Source organism: Petromyzon marinus, unplaced genomic scaffold (genome assembly GCF_048934315.1).
Source record: "Petromyzon marinus isolate PM22_M1 ecotype Great Lakes invasive population unplaced genomic scaffold, UKy_Petmar_22M1.pri1.0 PM_G_Scaffold_88, whole genome shotgun sequence".
Classification (NCBI taxonomy): Eukaryota; Metazoa; Chordata; class Hyperoartia; order Petromyzontiformes; family Petromyzontidae; genus Petromyzon; species Petromyzon marinus.
In genome coordinates, this window is record NW_027423044.1 from 342,479 (window position 1) to 364,301 (window position 21,823).

At 48.8% G+C, this 21,823-nt stretch overlaps 2 protein-coding genes across 6 annotated transcripts; one reads left to right on the forward strand and one right to left on the reverse strand.

Annotated features, from left to right (window-relative positions):
• Positions 1–4,767: 4,767 nt before the first annotated feature.
• LOC142921722 (uncharacterized) lies at positions 4,768–8,645 on the reverse strand. Its single transcript, XM_076063037.1, has 2 exons — positions 8,582–8,645; positions 4,768–7,460 (listed from the first exon to the last, which is right to left on the reverse strand). Exon 2 carries the CDS (start codon positions 7,448–7,450, stop codon positions 6,749–6,751), a length of 702 nt encoding a protein of 233 aa, XP_075919152.1. The 5' UTR covers positions 7,451–7,460; positions 8,582–8,645; the 3' UTR covers positions 4,768–6,748.
• A 2,048-nt stretch (positions 8,646–10,693) lies between these two features.
• On the forward strand, positions 10,694–21,318 carry LOC142921733 (uncharacterized). Of its 5 annotated transcripts, none has more exons than XM_076063050.1 (7): positions 10,694–10,885; positions 13,850–13,939; positions 16,701–16,793; positions 16,967–17,072; positions 18,412–18,578; positions 19,043–19,213; positions 20,600–21,318. In XM_076063050.1, exons 2-7 carry the CDS (start codon positions 13,870–13,872, stop codon positions 20,731–20,733), a joined length of 741 nt encoding a protein of 246 aa, XP_075919165.1. In that variant the 5' UTR covers positions 10,694–10,885; positions 13,850–13,869; the 3' UTR covers positions 20,734–21,318. The 5 variants fall into 5 exon arrangements, with proteins under 5 accessions (XP_075919165.1, XP_075919166.1, XP_075919161.1 ...); XM_076063046.1 differs by lacking the exon at positions 10,694–10,885 and adding an exon at positions 13,433–13,707; XM_076063047.1 differs by lacking the exon at positions 10,694–10,885 and adding an exon at positions 13,436–13,707 and having other exon boundaries at positions 13,850–13,927.
• The last annotated feature ends 505 nt before the right edge of the window (positions 21,319–21,823 follow it).

Genomic DNA, 21,823 nt, shown 5'->3' on the forward strand with positions numbered 1-21,823 from the left:
ACTACAATGCGTTACGCTTCCACACACACACAGACACACACACAGACACACACAGACACACACAGACAGACACACAAAGACACACACACACAGACAGACACACACACACACAGACACACAGACACACACACAGACACAAACACACAGACACACACAACAACAACAACCGCCATTCGCCACTAAGTGGCGGTGACGTCACCACGACGCTTGTGCCAGGCTATGTGCACCCTGAGGACACGTGAAGTGTCGAACGCCCGCTGGCAGGAGGTCACGGGGCAGACCCAGGTGCCACGGGTCGACTGACTGAGATGACTGGCTGATGCACCACCTGTGCCCCCTACTGTGCCAACCTGCTGTGCTTTAGCCACCCGGCGCTCCGCTCGTTGTTGTGAGCGTCGCTCCTCCGCCCTCCGTTGTTGTTGGAGGGCGACTACCTCCAACTGCCCAGTAGCATCCTTCATGAGCCTCCTCCACAGAGGCCGATCTTGACACCGCTGGTACCAGTCATCGGCAAGTCCACTCAGCTCCACGTCCTCCTGTACCACATCACTCCATCTCTTCTCTAGCCCGTGCCGCGCCCGCTTTGCCGCCTCAATCCGGCCGAACAAAAGCTGTTTTGGCATGCGGTGGCTGGGCATGCGGGCTACATGACCCAGCCATCGCAGCCTTGCCCGCCGGAGGAGCTCACCGATGGGACCTTGCCCAGATCTTTCAAGGATTTGTGAGCTCCTCACACAATCCAGTCTGGTTAAACCCAGGATGGATCGTAGGCAGGCCAGCCTAAATGTTTCTAACTGGCGAAGATGTTCCATTAGGGGGGTCCACGTTTCGCAAGCGTAGAGAAGGGAGAAAATGACCGTGGCCGAGAAGACCTGAAGCTTAGTGCGGAGCGACAGACCAGGTAGCTTCCACAGAGCGTTACGCAACCGATGAAAAGATATTGCCGCTCGACTGATTCGGAGTGAGACCTCTGCTGTTAAACTGGAGCCAGTCATAAGCACACTGCCCAGGTATGGGAAACTCTCCACTCTCTCCACAACTGGCCCATCACCGATCGGGAGTTGTGGGGGTGGAGTGTCCGATGGTACAAAATACCCAGGCAGGTGCTTAGTTTTGGTGGGGCTGATGGTAAGGCCCCACCTCTTAGTGGCACGCTCCAATCTCAGCAGCAGCGTCTCCAACTCCTCCTCTGACTGAGCAGCTATTACCAAATCATCAGCATACATAACGTGGTTGAGCAATAGGGAGCCATTCCTTGACCGCACCCGGGCATCGATCAGCCTCCCATTATATCTGTACCATATGGAGATTCCCCCGGTACAGCTATTGAAGGCTTCACGAACTACGTGGTCAAAATAGATGTTAAATAATGTGGGAGCCAGAGGACATCCCTGTCGCACCCCAAGGTGTACAGGGAATGGCTCTGACTCCCGGCCACGTAGTTTTACCCGGGCCCGCTCACCATCATGAAGGTCCTTAATGATCGTGAGCAGAGGGTCAGGTACTCCAAAAGCACGAAGAACGACCCAGAGCCCAGGCCTACTGATGGTATCATAGGTCTTGACCAGGTCAATAAAGCAGAGATGTAGGTCTTGTTGGAATTCCCTACACCTCTGCTGTAGCAGACGGACAGAAAATATGGCATCTGTGCAGGACCGCCCTATCCTGAAACCGCATTGGGGCTCCGCAAGCCTCTCCTCAGCATGCCTGGCAAGGCGATGCTGAATAATCCTTGCCAGGACCTTTCCCGGCACACTGAGGAGTGAGATGCCCCTGTAGTTGTTACAGTCTGTGCGGTCCCCCTTCTTAAAAAGAGGGACCACCAGGGCATCCTTCCAATCCTGCGGAACCCGTCCAGTGGTCCAGACTGTTGTTATGATGTCATATAGGGCAGTCTGTGCACAAACGCCGCCCTCCCTCAGCATTTCGCTTGGGAGATCATCTCTGCCCGCTGCCTTTCCTGGTCTCAGACTCCGGATCGCCTTCAGTACTTCCTCAACAGATGGCACCTCAGCCAGCCACTCACAGGGGGTGACTTCTTCGAATATTTGAGGCACCGCAGCCTCAGCAGGGTCATCCTCATTTTGTGCCACGATGTTTTCCTGGCTGAGGGATTTTCCCTCCCCCAGGACCTCACAGAAATGCTCAGCAAATCTGCAAACCTGTTCCTGGGGGTCGGAGATTGGATCACCGTTTTTTCCCCTAATGATGGTAATAGGTGTGGCGCTGCAGGTTACTTTTTTGATGGAGTTAAATAGAGATTTGTGATCACGGGCCACACACACACAGACACACACACAGACACACACACACAGACACACACACACAGACAACGCTAACCGCTACACTACAATGCGTGACGCTTCCACGTGCGAGGGGCACGTGACAGGTGTGACGTCACAGCTCACTTGCCGTGCAAAAAATCTATACATTATTGAGCTCCCCCGTCCCCCTTAAAACAACACAAAAGTGTATTTGTATAATGTTTGCACGGTGTACAGTCTGGAAAGTACCCACATGGCAAACTTCCAGTTTGTTGCATGTCGGGAAGTACGCTAAACATTTTGAACAGACAACACACACAATCACAACTTTGCCTTTTATATATATTTGGAGATGCAGTGAAAAACTTTCCCAAATTCATCACGCGGTTTCAGTTTTTTGGTTATAGTCCCGTGAGCCATTCGGCTCTTGAATCGGGTGCAACCACAACAAGCAACAAAACAAAAACACGACCAAGAAAAACATCCTACAGTGACTGTGTGTGACTGTGCAAACAGCACTGTCATGGCACGCAATGAGAGGGCAAATGTCATAAATATTCCTGTAAGCCCTCGCATCAACATTAATGTTGCCATAGAAACGTTGTGGGGTTTTTTGCTTCATTTAAGAAAAGAAAAATTATTATCTGTTATTTTTATTTTATTTTCTATCTACGTGACTTTACCGAAAGAACCAAGAATATTAATTCCTGCAGTCACCAAAGTTTTAAGTCAAAACATTCACACACGTTGACAAAGCCTCACCTTGTGTTGTTGTGGGCAGGTCGCTTCTGATAACAAGAGCGGTATAGCAGCTCAAGCGGGCTTGGCCTGCTAACAAAAGAATATAAAAACTGCGTGAATATTTACAATAAAACAAAGATACAAAGTGGCGAGCCGGGCGAAGACAAATTAAACTTAAGCGAGATAATTAAAGTGAACGCAATCAGGCGAGGGCAGGAGGCAAGGCCCCGCGTGGCTAGGCCCCGCGTTGTAAAGTTCCAACCTGGACATCGATTCCCATGCTCGCTGCTACTCAACTGACATCCCTACGAGAGAGAGGCTCTACCTTGGTAAACAACAACAACAACAACCACCACAACCACCACCACCACAACGATGATAATTTCTCACCTCGGATTTCAGTGCAAGCGCGCACACGGCAGCTTCCTGTTGCCTCGCGACAGCAGGAAGTAGTATGACGTCACTTCCCTCCCACGTGCGGCTCTGTAACTGAATAAATTATGTTAATGACGTCGGCCCATATGTCGAGCAATGGGAGCGTGGGCGCTAAACCCGTCGCAATAAACTCGCGACGGCTTTAACAGAAACATTATGTTAATGAGCCACCAGTCACTGGGCGTAGCTTTGCCCAAATAAGGATTGTACCGGAACAGAATCGGCAGTGACCAAGCAGAGGTGACGTCACGCTCAAGGGCGCGGTGGACGGGGGTGGGGTGAATACCTTGGTGACATGACGTCACTAGCGAGGCACACCTCCCCCTGGCGTTTCACAGCGATGAGGTCATGCTGAGTGGTGACGTCACAGAGCGGGAATGGAGTTTAAGTTGATTTAGATTCATTTTCCATTGCTCCATCTCTTCAACAGAGACCTCTTGGGTGCGTGAGCTCAGCAACTACAACGTGGACATTACTGTGTGTACACACTGTTTCTGTGTGTACACACTGTTTCTGTGTGTATACTGTGTATGTACAGACTGTGTGTGTACACTGTGTATGTGCACACTGTGTGTGTACACACTGTGTGCCTGTATCTGTGTGTGCCTGTGTCTCTGTGTGTGTGCCTGTGTGTGACACCTGATGATGATTGCTTGTGTTGCAGTCGAATTGTCATGATAATGTAATTGTTTTATATTTTTGTTATTTTATTGTTTCCCTTCTACGTGACTTTACCGAAAGAACCAAGAATAAATATCAGCTCTATGTTTTCAAGTCAATACAGTTTGGGTAGTGAATAAATTATAGTCTAAATAAGCTACACATGACGAATTGTAGGCAATTATAGTTATAATCAGAGACATTTTTAAACAATCACGTGGTCCCTATAGTCGCCGTTAGAGACACAAAATCTGCTTGAAAACAGTTCATCAACATATATGAATACATTGATTCGAATAAGCAGAGTTAATTTCCTATTTATGGCATGCCAGCTATGTGTCAGTTTTCGATATCAACATCACCTTATAAAAGAATAACATTTAAAAAATAAGCGCACAACTTTATCCGTGATGAACGCTGCACTTTCTGTTGTTTTCATGCAGGGGGCGCGTGTAGGTTTACAGCGCCCCCTGCAAATGACGGAGGCGCAGGGACAGACGTTCAATTACGTTGGAATCGATCTGCAGACGACCAGCAGCTCCGTGTCGCCTTATCTCCATCCCGCAATCCCAAACAGGTGAAAGTCCGCATCGAACCGAACCCCCGGCAAGGCCGTCTACTTAACGACGAGAGAAAATTCACACGAAATGTCCTTCTCAACGAAGACTTCCGGATGTAAAATTAACTTTTAATGAAGAAATAATCTAAATCAAAACACAACACAATTCAAAGATGTTTCATTTTAAAACTTCAAAACGGAGCATGGGGTGCTTGCGTGAATGCGTCCTTCGTGTGCAAATGTTGTGACTTTCCTGGCCTGAAGGCCGTCAACGTGTTGGACCCTTATTGGTGCACAGCGTCTCAACAGCAGTGGGGTTTGCTTCAACCGATAGGTAAAGAACATCCAGACGTCAATCAGCAAGGAGCATTTCTAGTCCTAGTTAGACAAAATCTACATCAACACGTAAGACAAAACTACAATTCGTGTTGTAGAGAATGTACCTCCTCCTATAGTGTAACTTTCAAGTGGTATGCCTTGTAACTGATGAATGATCCGAGCGTGCTACCTATTTCAAAGACAATGAGTTGCTCCAGATGCTTCGTGGAACACAAAAACACCGTTTGACCTGTATCACAAGAACAACGGGTCCCACCTGAGTTCTCTGTACAGGTTACTTTCAAACACACACACACTTTGTCCTAACATCACTTAATCATTGTTTGACCCTTATGGATCAAATGTTGCAAGTATGCACAAAACCAGACAAGTATACATTCTAAATTATTGACAGGCATATTAACAAAATTGGATTACTGCAGTGAAATATACTGCATCACGTTACATCGTATTAACAAAAAGCTTTTATTGTGTCATTCAAAACGAGTAGGCCATTGCATGCTGGTGTCTGAGTGAAAATGTAGCAAATTCTAAACATTACCTACAAACTACACAACTGAGATGACACATCAATCATCGCCCCCTACTAACAGGCTCTTTTTTTCGATTTAAAGCTTTCGTGACTGCAAGGATTCATCTTCTTTGGTTCTTTCGGTAAAGTCACGTAGAATCTTAGCAGCGTTCATTGTAGCTCTGTCGTCCCGACAGGTTTGTTCCTTTCACCTGTCGAAGGCCACTTGTGTTGTGGCCGAAACGTCGTGAGAATTTTATTGTTTTATGTTATTATTTTATTCTTATTCTACGTGACTTTACCGAAAGAACCAAAGAAGATGACAGGCTCTTGTCCACATGCAGGCCGGTGCAGGGACACCACCTTGTACCACACAGGGGCAGCTGCTACTTGGGGATGCTCTTCGAGCGTGAGATGAGATACAAAACTCCGAGTTGCTGAGGTGATTAAGCAAGCACCATGTAAAAGCAATTATTATGATAACATAGTGAATGCTTGGGAGCTTATTGGCTCTTGCTCCTGGTTAGAGATCTACCCAACCCACGGGCCCACAAAGTGTTCAACTTCACGTTCTTGTCATTAAAGGCCTGTGACAAAGGTGCATCTATTGTAGCGACATCGTCTCTGGCTTACACATCTACCGGGTCTCCGCTTGACTTTGTATTATCTAGGAGCAAGTCCACCCACACCTCCACTTCCACAAACTGCTGGGAGTTGCCTCACTCTGACTCAGTCAGAATTCTCCTCCTGCTTCACGATGTGAAGTTCCCATTTTGGAGTTGAATCTTCATCTTCACATTTTACCTTCACTTCTTCGCTCATCACTTCTTCACATTTCACCATCACCTCTTCATATTTCACCTTGATACCTTTAAAAGTGTCCAAGCTGGGATTTTCGTCCGCTTCTTGTTTCATGAGGGATGGGCTCATTGCGGCACTTTGACTTTCACAAGCTGATTTCAGACTCCACTCCTTGTGGATCTTCTGATGCTTTTGTGTTCTCTGGTGTCTTCGAAGAGTTGATGAATCTGCAAACGGCTTCCCGCACAGAGTACACTTGAAGGGTTTCTCTTCTGTGTGTGTTCTCTGGTGTTTTACAAGATCAGCTAACTGTGCAAACGCCTTCACGCACACACTGCACGTGAAGGGTTTCTCTCCCGTGTGTGTTCTCTGGTGTATTACAAGATTACATGAATCTGAAAATGTCTTCCCACACACACTGCACTTGAAGGGTTTCTCTCACGTGTGTGTTCTCTGGTGTTTTTTAAGAGAAGATGACCGTGAAAATGCCTTCCCACAAACACTGCACTGGAAGGGTTTCTCTCCCGTGTGTGTTCTCTGGTGTGTTACAAGATTACATGACTGTGTAAACGCCATCCCACAGATCGTGCATCTGAAAGGTTTCTCTCCCGTGTGTGTTCTCTGGTGTGTTTTAAGAGTAGATAAATCTGAAAATGTCTTCCCACACACACTGCACCTGAAGGGTTTCTCTCCTGTGTGTGTTCTCTGGTGCTTTACAAGAGCACATGACTGTGCAAACGCCTTCACGCACACACTGCACTTGAAGGGTTTCTCTCCCGTGTGTGTTCTCTGGTGTTCTACAAGAGTAGATGAATGTGGAAACGCCTTCCCACACACACTGCACTTGAAGGGTTTCTCTCCCGTGTGTGTTCTCTGGTGTATTACAAGAGTAGATGAACGCGCAAACGCCTTCCCACACACAGTGCACTTGAAGGGTTTCTCTCCCGTGTGTGTTCTCTGGTGTATTTTAAGAGCAAATGACCGTTCAAATGCCTTGTTACACACACTGCACTTGAAGGGTTTCTCTCCTGTGTGTGTTCTCTGGTGCTGTGTCAAATTTCCAGTCCGATCCGTGCTGTATGCACGCCAGTCGCATTGTTGCCTTGTCATACCGAGCTGCGCTGAGTACATTTGCTCCATCAGACCAATTCTGCAGAGGAAGCGTCAGAGGAAGCGTCAGCTGCAGACAGAAAAAAATAATACCCACACCATCTACACGTCAGTATCGAGGCACAGAGAAATGCATATATAGTCACATGTGACTTACACGTCTATATTCATATATTCATGATGTAGTAAAACGTTTCCCAAATTCATCACACGGGCTGTTATGGCACACAATGAGAGGGCAAATGGTCATAAACATGCCTGGAAGCCCTCGTATCTTCAAAATGAATGTTCACCCAAAACTCCGAGTACACAATTTCGGCTGTCTGGCTACAAAAGGAATATTTATGAGAGCTAAATTCAGCTGACATAGCAAAGGGTGTTGAAAACAATACTATTTGTGTTATGCAGAAATTAATAAATTAATGTTCAATCGCAGCTTAGAGGTGCGAATCCAGGCTCAGATGTTCTTAAATGCTGGGATGAACAGTTCCGACTTCAGCTGAATGTGTGTGCTGTGTTAACTTCCTGTTTCCATTCTTACAAAGAGTTCCAGAGGAAAACAAAAGTAAACTACTGTTATGATATAACCTCCGTGTTCAACAGAGTTAATAGACGTTACTGCAAACACAAACTGTACACTGTCACTGGGTAAACAGGTGGTGACGTGTCTAGAATCACGCCTGGCCACCTTCATCTGCTTGGCATGAATGCTTCCTCACTCCACCAAGTAATTAATTGAGGATCAACGAACATATCCGAGGCTAACTGGAGTTTGCGTGTCTCTCTCCGTGGTGAGATGTTAACTACCTCACCCGGTATACAGGAAGTCGTGGGTTCGATCCCGACCCTGACGCCTGCTGTATATTTGGAGTTTGTGTGTCACTCCGTTTAGCGTCTTTGACCGATAGACATTGACACACGTATTGTTGGTTCTTTCAGTAAAGTCACGTAGATAGAAAATAAAAATAACAGATTAAATTCAATAAGATAAAGACCACTTGTGTTGCGATCGAAACGTCGTGGGTTTTTTGCTTTATTTTAAATTTTTTATTTTATTTTATTTTCTATCTACGTAACTTTACCGAAAGAAACAAGAATATTAATTCCTGCAGTCACCAAAGTTTTAAGTCAAAACATTCACACACGTTGACAAAGCCTCACCTTGTGTTGTTGTGGGCAGGTCGCTTCTGATAACAAGAGCGGTATAGCAGCTCAAGCGGGCTTGGCCTGGTGAAAAAAAAAACTGCGTGAATATTTACAATAAAACAAAGTTACAAAGTGGCGAGCCGGGTGAAGACAAATTAAACTTAAGCGAGATAATTAAAGTAAACGCAATCAGGCGAGGGCAGGAGGCAAGGCCCCGCGTGGCTAGGCCCCGCGCTGTAAAGTTCCAACCTGGACATCGATTCCCATGCTCGCTGCTACTCAATTGACATCCCTACGAGAGAGAGCGAGGCTCTACCTTGGTAAACAACAACAACCACCACAACAACCACCACAACCACCACCACAACAACCACAATCGCAATGAGAATTTCTCACCTCGGATTTCAGTGCAGGAAGTGATAGCTTCCTGTTATCTCGTGACGTCACGCGGCAGCAGGTGACATGACGTCACTTCCGGGGAACGGGACACGCTCCTCCCACAATGAGCTTCTCCGTAAATAAAAAAATAGAGTATGAATAAATTATGCTAATGTACATTTCGATATTAGTTCATTGCAGTTCATTTGTTTATTTATTTGGTATAGCCCTGTGAGCCATTCGGCTCTTGAATCGGGTGCAACCGCAACAAACAAAAAACATGAACAAGAAAACATCTTAAAATGATTATGTGACTGTGCAAACAGAAAATACAGGAAAAAATATCAAAATATTCCTGAAATAGCACCGTACACCAACTCTGTGTGCAAAAATCCCAGTGGGATGCAAGTCAAATAACAACAACAATAACCACAATAGAATCAGAATCAGAAAGGGTTTTATTCGCCATGAAAGTTCACACCGACACGGAATTTACTTTGGCAGGATGGTGCATACATTCAACATATAGGAATCTAAAATCTTAAATAAGTTTTAAACAAGTCTTACTATAATAATAAGGGTTAAAAGTCTAACACCAAGGGGCTGAAGTATGTAAAATTGAATAAATATCGAATATAAAATAGCTTTAAGATATAATTGAAAAATAAAAAATGCAAATAGGTTAACAGTTAATATCGGCAAGGTGTCATTATGTAGATAACTAAGATTAAGGCCATCAGTCTAACTCCGTACTACAATAAACATTAACATGACCTAAACCAAAAAAACTTTTCGAAATCACCACAATAAAAGCCATAAATGCAATGTAACAGTGATCATAGGGAGTGTGACCGAATTTTTAACAATAAACTATATACATAAATTATAACGCCAAAATCTAGAGCCATATTTTAGGCCACTGAATAGCAGTGGCAGCTAGGGGTGTACAACTCCTCTAGAGCAGTTTTGAGTGAAGATCTCATAGGTAGTGATTCAAGTTGCAGTTTATTGGCAATAGCATTCCAGACCCTGGGGTCATGAATAGCAAAGGCCCTTCCTCCAGTTTTTGTACGGCAATAGGGAATGTGAAGCTGGTAAATGAGTGAAGACCTGAGGTCAAATTTGTTCTTTGAAACAGAGAGGAGATCCAGTAGGTAGTCTGTGGAATTTTTTGTAAGTACATCGTGAATAAATAAGATCTGGTGCACAAGCCGTCGAACTTTAAGAGATGTTAAGTTTGACCCAATGTAGAGATCACAGTGGTGAGTCTATGGGGCAGTGTTGAGTCTATGGGCAGTGTTGAGTCTATGGGCAGTGTTGAGTCTATGGGCAGTGTTGAGTCTATGGGCAGTGTTGAGTCTACGGGCAGTGTTGAGTCTATGGTGCAGTGTTGAGTATATGGGCAGTGTTGAGTCTACGGGCAGTGTTGAGTCTACGGGCAGTGTTGAGTCTATGGTGCAGTGTTGAGTATATGGGCAGTGTTGAGTCTACGGGCAGTGTTGAGTCTACGGGCAGTGTTGAGTCTATGGGCAGTGCTGAGTCTATTATGGTGCAGTGTTGAGTCTATGGTGCAGTGTTGAGTCTATGGGCAGTGTTGAGTCTATGGGCAGTGGTGAGTCTCTGGGCAGTGCTGAGTCTATGGGCAGTGCTGAGTCTATGGGCAGTGCTGAGTCTATGGGCAGTGTTTATCAGTTCTACAGAATCTGAGCCTCGCTCGCACTGCGTGTTCGCCTATCCGCACTACGATTTATAAAAGCGCCCTGCTAAGGCCTCACGTGATAGCAGCCCTGCCGAGTCGCCTGCCCGTGATTCAAGGCACGGGACGTCGAATCTCCTCCTCCACCACGACCACACGAGGACATTGTTTTGTTTGTAACCTCACCACGAAGGAGGATATAGCTCAAGACCCCCCCCCCCAGACACCTACGCAGCGTTGCGCTGGTGAGTGCCGTGTTGAGGCCTATTCCGGGAGTGTCACCGGTCTCGGCTAGATTGCCCAGCCGACCGAGGCGGCACTTTGGCCGGCTACAGATGCCGCTGTCATGCGATGGCCTCCATAGAGACCTGGAAGATGGTCTCTAGGTTATGTTGTGGGTTAGCAAGCTTCCCAAGGATGCGTGAAGGCTGCCGCTCGGCTTTTGTAACGAATCTTTGCTGCGTGTTTTAAACTTGAATTATTTGCAATGCACGCGTGTCAATGTGCTCTAGAGGAGTTGTACAACCCTAGCTGCCACTGCTGTTCAGTGGCCTAAATTATGGCTCTAGATTTTGGTGTTATAATTTTTTTATGTAGTTTATTGTTAAAAATTCGGTCACAGTCCCTATGATCACTGTTACATTGGATTTATGGCTTTTATTTTGGTGATTTCGAAAAGTTTTTTTTTGTTTTGGCCATGTTTTTGTTTATTGTAGTACGGAGTTAGACTGATGGCTTTAATCTTAGTTGTCTTGTGGTTGTTGTTGTTATTTGACTTGCATCCCACTGGGATTTTTGCACACAGCATTGGTGTACGGTGCTATTTCAGGAATATTTTGATATTTTTTTCCTATATTTTCTGTTTGCACAGTCACATAATCACTTTAAGATGTTTTCTTGTTCATGTTTTTTGTTTGTTGCGGTTGCACCCGATTCAAGAGCCGAATGGCTCACAGGGCTATACCAAATAAATGAACTATGAACTATGCGTCGCTCAAAGACTTCACTCGAGTGTGTCGTGTTCAAGCTCGCTTTGTCTACCTTAGGAGCTTACAAAGTGCCGCCCAATAATTTACCGTGCGTCTGCCTCTTAGACCGAGTGAATCGCTTGAACAAGTGCACATTCAGAAGCGTAAACTCTGCGAGTATCTCGTTTTGAATCTTGATGTGAAGCTTTCGTGACTGCAGTAATTCATATTCTTAGCTCTTTCGGTAAAGTCAGAGTTGAAAGGAAACAATAAAGCAATAAAATATATATAAAACAATAAAAATTCTCACGACGTTTCGACCTGATGACGACCGTTTGTGTTATGGTCGAAACGTGAGAAATTTTATTGTTTTATATATATTTTATTATTTTGTTGTTTACCTTCAACGTGACTTTACCGAAAGAGCTAAGAATATCTCATTTTATTCATAGTCTGTGTTTCCAAGGACAAAAAAATTGCACATTCTCATTACCAATACATCGACCTGGCTGGCGGTCACAGTTGCCAGGAGCCCCTTTCCCTGTCGGCTTGACATTTTTTTCAACTCAATTGTTTTTTTTACACAGCTCTTGGACAGACGTGCGGCAGTGTTGGTTTATATCCTGGAAGGTGCTCTCACTTCAGGGGATGTTTCATTGATGGGAAAAAAAACCTGAGCTGGGGCTGTAATCAATGTTGTTTTATTGATCTAGTTTAAAACATCAGCACGAACATCGGTGCCAAACTAACACGATGTGAGGCGCTAGATTTGAAGCTTTCGCGATGTGCAAGGATTCATACTCTTTGGATTTTTTTCGGTAAAGTCGCGGGGGTAAAAAAAAATAAAGTTAAACCCAAGTTAAACTTTAGCAGCCTTATAGTTTACAGCAGTATGCTCTGCAAGGCAACCAGTTTGTCAGCTTAACTACTGCCTCCTGCCTCTGGTTCACGTGTGTAACGCTCTTCAACCTGCACACGGCCATCTCTCCGTCCCCAACCCCCTGCAGCATAACAGAAGGCGGCTTAACTTAGCCCCCCCCACGGCCCTTCTTATCTCCCCCCCCCCCTTAACCTGTATACAATCTCGGGTGTCTTAGAGTTCTCTTCACCTGATGCAGCAATTTTGCCGTGACGGTTTCCACCTCAAGACGGAAGCTTGTGCTGCTGCCTCCGAAACGTCGTGATTTTAATTGTTGTTTTTTTCATTTATTTATTTTATAGATTTTTTTTTACCTACGTGACTTTAGCAAAAAAAACAACGAGTCCAATGCGAGGAGGCGTTTCCCCCAACGTTCGTTTTCTGCGGTGGCAAAAAATGCAGCCTCTGCAAAACGATGAGAACCTAAACATTTTTCTCAACGCAGGAGGAACATGTCCATCAGTGAGGGAGCCTTAGGCATGCATCCAATTGTCCCTTGTGAAGGAGGAGGTCTTTAACCCGGCATGGTTGTCACCTGGTGTACAGGAGGTCGTGGGGTTTGATACCGACCCTGACACTCCCTGCTCTATCTTTGGAGTTGACGTTTCTCGCGCCCCGCGGCCGCGTGGATTTCTCTCCCCGAATCCTCCGGTTTTTTCCCCTCCACATTCAGAAACGCCACGCGTTTAGAGTATTTTGCCCTGAATGTCCACTTGATATCAGCCCACCATTTATGGGCCAGGTCTCTTCTTGAAAAGAGCTATGTAGCACGGTGGTGTGCTTCACGTGGCAACATGAAACATTGGTTACTTTTATTAGTATATATATTTTTAAAGTGATTTGTTTTACTCTTCCTGTAACTCTACACTCACGCCGTGTTTTTGTTTTGTGTTTGTTGTCATGTTCTGACCCAGTGCCACAGCTGGACATCTGTGACAAAAAGAGCTTCGTAGCGCTTTGGATTCCTCCTCTTGCAGTCTAAATAAATATCATTCCCACTGCTCCTCCCACTCCCTCCCCTTCACCCCTCCTAGCCAAGTGAAGGAAGCCGCCAGGCCGACCATCTGCCACCCCCCCCCCCCCCCCCCCATGGAGACTTTCTCCACCACCACCCATTTAGTGGCCTTGCTGGTCGTTGTGCTGGGCGACCGTCACAACCCCTTCGCCCTGCCCCTTGACCGTGAGTAGCAAACAGCGCCGCTACCCCACTTGAGACGATGCCCCCTCTCAACGCTACTCCCGCTAAAGGCCATCGACTAAACTCGACTCTTTTGACTTCACCAGGCAATGCCCACTGAGCTTCGTGGCTCTTTTTTTTTCAGAAGCGCCCCGGCTCCTGCAAATGATGGCTTCAACGAAGCACTTTGACATTCAAGCGGGGCCGAGTACTCGAAACACTTGTGGGTATCTGTGTGAGTAGTGTGTGGGTCTCTCTGTGAGTAGTGTGTGGGTATCTGTGTGAGTAGTGTGTGGGTATCTGTGTGAGTAGTGTGTGGGTCTCTCTGTGAGTAGTGTGTGGGTATCTGTGGGTCTCACACAGAGACACACAGACTACTCACGCAGAGACCCACAGACTACTCACAGAGAGACCCACACACTACTCACAGAGAGACCCACACACTACTCACACAGAGACCAACACACTACTCACAGAGAGACCCACACACTACTCACTCAGAGACCCACACACTACTCACACAGAGACCCTCACATTACTCACATAGAGACCCAGACACTACTCACTCAGAGACCCACACACTACTCACACAGAGACCCACAGGCTACTCACTCAGAGACCCACACACTACTCACTCAGAGACCCACACTACTCACACAGAGACCCTCACACTACTCACATAGAGACCCACACACTACTCACTCAGAGACCCACACTACTCACACAGAGACCCTCACACTACCCACATAGAGACCCAGAGACTACTCACTCAGAGACCCACACACTGCTCACACAGAAACCCACAGACTACTCACTCAGAGACCCACAGACTACTCACAGAGAGACCCACACACTACTCACAGAGAGACCCACACACTACTCACAGAGATACCCACACACTACTCACACAGAGACACACACACTACTCACAGAGAGACCTACACACTACTCACACAGAGACCCTCACACTACTCACATAGAGACCCAGACACTACTCACTCAGAGACCCACACACTACTCACACAGAGACCCACAGACTACTCACATAGAGACCCAGACACTACTCACTCAGAGACCCACACACTACTCACACAGAGACCCACAGACTATTCACTCAGAGACCCACAGACTACTCACAGAGAGACCCACACACTACTCATAGAGAGACCCACACACTACTCAGAGATACCCACACACTACTCACACAGAGACACACACACTACTCACAGAGAGACCCACACACTACTCACTCAGAGACCCACACACTACTCACACAGAGACCCTCACACTACTCACATAGAGACCCAGACACTACTCACTCAGAGACCCACACACTACTCACACAGAGACCCACACACTACTCACACAGAGACCCGCAGACTACTCACTCAGAGACCAACACACTACTCACACAGAGAGCCACACACTACTCACAGAGAGACCCACACACTACTCAGAGAGAGACTCACACACTACTCACACAGGGACCCACAGACTACTCACACAGAGACCCACAGACTACTCACACAGAGACCCTCACACTACTCACATAGAGACCCAGAGACTACTCACTCAGAGACCCACACACTACTCACACAGAGACCCACAGACTACTCACTCAGAGACCCACAGACTACTCACAGAGAGACCCACACACTACTCAGAGAGACCCACACACTACTCACAGAGATACCCACACACTACTCACTCAGAGACCCACACACTACTCACACAGAGACCCTCACACTACTCACATAGAGACCCAGACACTACTCACTCAGAGACCCACACACTACTCACACAGAGACCCACAGACTACTCACATAGAGACCCAGACACTACTCACTCAGAGACCCACACACTACTCACACAGAGACCCACAGACTACTCACTCAGAGACCCACAGACTACTCACAGAGAGACGTACACACTACTCATAGAGAGACCCACACACTACTCAGAGATACCCACACACTACTCACACAGAGACCCACAGACTACTCACTCAGAGACCCACAGACTACTCACAGAGAGACGTACACACTACTCATAGAGAGACCCACACACTACTCAGAGATACCCACACACTACTCACACAGAGACACACACACTACTCACACAGAGACCCGCAGACTACTCACTCAGAGACCCACACACTACTCACACAGAGAGCCACACACTACTCACAGAGAGACCTACACACTACTCAGAGAGAGACTCACACACTACTCACACAGAGACCCACAGACTACTCACACAGAGACCCACAGACTACTCACACAGAGACCCACACACTACTCACACAGAGACCCACACACTACTCACACAGAGAGACCCACACACTACTCACACAGAGAGACCCACACACTACTCACACAGAGAGACCCACACACTACTCACACAGAGAGAACCACACACTACTCACAGAGAGACCCACACACTACTCACACACAGAGACCCACACACTACTCACACAGAGACCCACACACTACTCACACAGAGACCCACACACTACTCACACAGAGACCCACAGTCTATCACACAGAGACCCACAGACTACTCACACAGAGACCCACGCACTACTAACAGAGAGACCCACAGACTACTCACACAGAGACCCACACACTACTCACAGAGATACCCACAGACTTCTCACACAGAGACCCACAGACTACTCACACAGAGACCCACAGACTACTCACACAGAGACCCACACACTACTCACACAGAGACCCACAGACTACTCACACAGAGACCCACACACTACTCACAGAGATACCCATAGACTACTCACACAGAGACCCACAGACTACTCACACAGAGACCCACACACTACTCACACAGAGACCCACATACTACTCACACAGAGACCCACAGACTACTCACACAGAGACCCACACACTACTCACACAGATACCCACACACTACTCACACAGAGATCCACACACTACTCACACAGAGACCCTATTAACACTCTGCTGTATTTTCGCCCGCAGCTGCGGTTATCATCTCTGGCCACGTACGGTACCAAAGAAGCTCACATCAGGTGTATGCAGCAAAGCAGCAACCTCCTGAAACACGACGGAAAGGTGCATGGTTGCGACATCACACACACACACGTACAGGGCCCAGTTGAGTACGCAGTTTGTTAAGGTGCAGCACTGCAAGTACTTGCTCAGCCCGGAGCGACCCCCCCCACCCTCGGGAGCGACCTCTGCCCGCTCGCTGTATCTGCCCCCCCCCCCACCACCGCCTCACACAGCCAACCCCCCGTCGATGCTGTCGGAGCCAGACAGGATGTACAGGGCGAGAGAGGGAGAGGCGGTGTACATGGAGTGCTCGGTGTGGCTGCCCGCCACCATCCTGTGGTGAGACCGAACGCTGCGCCTGAGCGTCCGTCCCTCTCCGCCTCTCCTCTCGCTCTCCGCTCGCTGGAGACTCTTTTTGTTTATTTCACCGCCTGATGCCCACCGAGCCGTGCAGCTGTTTTTCAGAAGCTACCCGGCCATGTCGCAAACGACGGCCCTGACGACGCGCCTCGAAGCTCCCTGTCGCGAGGGCTGTACGTGCCCTGAACTTCTTTCGCACCCTACGTGGCCAACCATGCTAATCTGTGCCTCCGTGGATCTGGGTGTCTGTGGGTCTCTCTGTATGTGTATGTGCCCTGAACTTCTTTCGCACCCTACGTGGCCAACCGTGCTAATCAGAGGCACGAGAGCCGAGTCTGTTTTGTGAATGCCGCCAGCGGGTTTGCATGGCTGACCACGTACGGAGCGAAAGAAGTTCAACATAGAACACTCCCATAGACTTCAATGCTAAAGGCTCCCATAGACTTCAATGTTAAAGGCTCCCATAGACTTCAATGTTAAAGGCACCCATAGACTTCAATGTTAAAGGCTCCCATAGGCTTCAATGTTAAAGGCCCCCATAGACTTCAATGTTAAAGGCTCTCAAAGACTTCAATGTCAAAGGCTCCCATAGACTTCAATGTCAAAGGCTCGCATAGGCTTCAATGTTAAAGGCTCCCATAGGCTTCAATGTTAAAGGCTCCCATAGACTTCAATGTTAAAGGCTCCCATAGGCTTCAATGTTAAAGGCTCCCATAGGCTTCAATGTTAAAGGCTCCCATAGGCTTCAATGTTAAAGGCTCCCATATGCTTCAATGTTAAAGGCTCCCATAGACTTCAATGTTAAAGACTCCCATAGACTTCAATGTTAAAGGCTCCCATAGACTTCAATGTTAAAGGCTCCCATAGACTTCAATGTTAAAGGCTCCCATAGACTTCAATGTTAAAGGCTCCCATAGGCTTCAATGTTAAAGGCCCCCATAGACTTCAATGTTAAAGGCTCCCATAGACTTCAATGTCAAAGGCTCCCATAGACTTCAATGTCAAAGGCTCGCATAGGCTTCAATGTTAAAGGCTCCCATAGGCTAACATTTATAATTTTGCGCGCGCGGGGGCGGGGTAGGGCGACTGTCGATGGCCGCCACGCGGACGTGGCTCAGAGCGAGAGAGCGAGAGGGGCACTCAACGCGGCGGAGGGCCGCGTGAACCTCGCCGCCCCAACGTCCCCCGGGACGTTCGCCTCCGCGTCTCCCGAAGCCGCCGACCCCGGATCTCAAATCCCCCGACGGCATCGCCGTCAAACCTCAACGGTTCACGCCCCCCGCCTGCCCCCCCCCCACGCCTTCCCGCGCACCGCCAGGTTCAGGAACTACCGGAGCTTGAATGTTGAGGGCGAGCGCTTCCAGATCTTCGAGAATGGCACCCTTCACATCGTGGACTTGCGGCGCGAGGACACGGACACTTACACCTGCTTCGCCACCAACAACCTCAACACAGACCAGCTGCGGGCGCACCTCTCCGTCGAAGGTGAGCAAAGTCGCCGCCGGCAACAAACCCGCCGGCCGGAATCCCTCTCCGATCCGGCGCCGAGCCGTTAACCGCCGCCGTCGAAGACGAAGATCCCCCGCCGTGTAGCCTCAACAGGCCGCGGGGGCGAGCGCCGTTAGCGAGCGGCGCCTGTGAAGGCCGGCACGGCGCATGAGGGGGTGGGTGGCCGGCGCCACGCCCGACCGCCTTTGTCTCCCCGGTGCTGGCGATGTTCGTCACACACCGCGCCGGGTGCTCGTTTGAGGCTGAGTCGACCTTACGGGAGGCCCAAGACCGGTTCAGATAATCGTCACCGCGTGTTGGTGGCCGTGAGCGGGAATCGAACTTGGGTTCGCTGGGTTCGTAGCGCGGTGTAGCGCGGCGTAGACCACTACACCCGCCGCCGCCACCACCGCCGCCACCATTAACTACCACCACCATCACCCCCACAACCACCTCCACAGTGGCGCCGGGCGGTGAGGAGGAGGACGAGGAGGAGGACGAGGAGGAGGGCCAGGACGATGGCAAGGAGGCCTCTACGTCCTCGCCATCGGCCCTCAACGCCGGTAGCGGCCGTGACGGCGGTGCTGACGAGGGCGAGGATGACGACAACGAGCTGTTAGCTACCTCGCCAGGTACGCGGGAGGGCGGCGGCTTGGATCGTCTGACCACCCTGACGATGCAAATGGCCGTAGTCAGCCCAATGAGGTCGGCGGCGCGGAAATTCCTGGGTTTTCAAAAAACTGGGTTTCGGCCACCCCGCGAATCTCCATTGGCTGCTCGGGTTCCCAAGTGCTTGCTTCATTCATGCTTGGATTCAATGTTAAAGGCTCCCATAGACTTCAATGTTAAAGGCTCCCATAGACTTCAATGTTAAAGGCTCCCAAAGACTTCAATGTTAAAGGCTCCCATAGACTTCAATGTTAAAGGCTCCCATAGACTTCAATGTTAAAAGCTCCCATAGACTTCAATGTTAAAGGCTCCCATAGACTTCACTGTTAAAGGCTCCCATAGACTTCACTGTTAAAGGCTCCCATAGACTTCACTGTTAAAGGCTCCCATAGACTTCACTGTTAAAGGCTCCCATAGACTTCACTGTTAAAGGCTCCCATAGACTTCACTGTTAAAGGCTCCCATAGACTTCACTGTTAAAGGCTCCCATGGACTTCACTGTTAAAGGCTCCCATAGACTTCACTGTTAAAGGCTCTCATAGACTTCACTGTTAAAGGCTCCCATAGACTTCACTGTTAAAGGCTCCCATAGACTTCAATGTTAAAGGCTCCCATAGACTCACGGAGGTGCACACATCGAGGGCAGTCAACAAAGTTCCGGTCAAACGGAGATAAACTAACGCTTTGACAATACAAAAGATTATCAGCATCGTAACTCTGGGCAGGGGTTTGCTGTTTTGGCAAAGAGCGTTGTTGACACGCGGGGGGTGGCGGTGGTGGTGGTGGTGGTGCACCGCTCACCGCAGAGGAGTTACAATCGGGCACCCGACGTCGATGATGTGACAGTCGGCGTTTTAATTTACCAAATAGTTTTAAACGTAGTGTGATGGATCGTCTCTCTGAATGAGTGATTGGGTGGGTGGGTGAGTGGCTGAGTGAACAAGTGAGGAAGAGGTTTCAGTCTCAACTACCAACAACCTCCAACAAATCTTCCATCCCCTAGGAGGTGGTGGCGGTGGTGGTTTTGGTGGTATTGGTGGTGTTGGTGGTGTTGGTGGTGTTGGTGGTGGTGGGGGTGGCGGTGGTGTTGGTGGTGTTGGTGATGGTGTTGGTGGTGTTGGTGGTGGTGGTGGTGTTGGTGTTGTTGGTGGTGGGGGTGGTGGTGTTGGTGGTGGTGTTGGTGGTGGTAGTGGTGGTGTTGGTGGTGGTGGTGTTGGTGGTGTTGGTGGTGATGGTGGTGGAAATGGAGGAGGAGGCGGAGGGTTGTAAGAGGCCCCCCGGTACTCGTACATGGCTCTCATCGTAGCGATGGCGACTGACGTCTCGTTTCTCCGCTTGCCCCTTTGCAGCGACGTCAGCGGCGACAACGTCAGCGGGGCGGGCGTCCGCCACCAGCAAGGCGTCTTGCTGCCCCGGTGCCGCTTGGCCCACGGCGCTTCTGCTCACGCTGGTGCCGTCGTTGGCGCGCGGCGGCGACGTCTAGAAGGAAGCTTTTCTTTCTCGCTCTCGCAAAAATCTTTACGATTTGTGATGCCCCGTTGCGTTCTGACATCGTTTCTCGTTTCCACGCATTCACGTTGTCCCGAGTTTTATTCGGGGAAAAAAGTAACGCGCCGTGTGCCCGCGACGTCTCGCGGAGAGCCGTCTTGCGTGACGATTTTAAACGCGAGTTGCGACTGAGTCATGCCCTGAAGTTGTTCCGTGCTGCTGCTGCCGTGCTGAAGACGTAATCATAAAGGCGCCAAGTTAGCTGTTGCTGCTGTTGTTGACACAAATGTTGCCGTTGTTGATGGTCCAGCTGAGGCAGGGAGAAGGTGCCAGAGTCTTGCGGGGCGAACGCTGTTGTGGATCTGGGGGGGGCGCTGTGGTGCTCTGTGAGTGATGTACAGCAACGGGAGACGAGTTTTGTGCGTCCGTCTCGTCTCACACGCTTAGGTGAGGACATCACTGACGAAGAATAATATTTTGTTACCAGGTTAAGAAGGGCCCACAACTGGGGCCTATCGTTGGCTTCCGATTTCACCGATTTTCCTCGAGTCGAAATAAAAACATCTGATTGTGAATATAACAGCACGAGCTTTAACTACCCGGCTTCGCCCGGGACTTGGATTCACCACACCCGGCCGCCTTTGTCTGCCGATGTTCACACCACAACATTTACTCGTTTGAGGCTGAGTCGACCTAGGGGAGGCCCAGGACCGGTTGAAATAATCGTCACCGGTGGTGGCCGTGAGCGGGAATCGAACTCGGGTCGCCGGGTTCGTAGCGCAGCGTAGCGCTAACCGCTACACTACCGCTCCCCCCCCCACACACAGACACACACAGACACACACACAGACACACAGACACACACAGACAACGCTAACCGCTACACTACAATGTGTTACGCTTCCACGTGCGCGGGTCACGTGACAGATTTGATGTCACAGCTCACTTGCCGTGCAAAAAATAAATGCATTATTGAGCTCCCCCCCCCCCCCCCCCCCCCATAAAATAGAAGCTAAAAGTGTATTTTTATGTTTGCACGGTGTACAGTCTGGAAAGTACCCACATGGCAAATTTAAAGTTTGTTG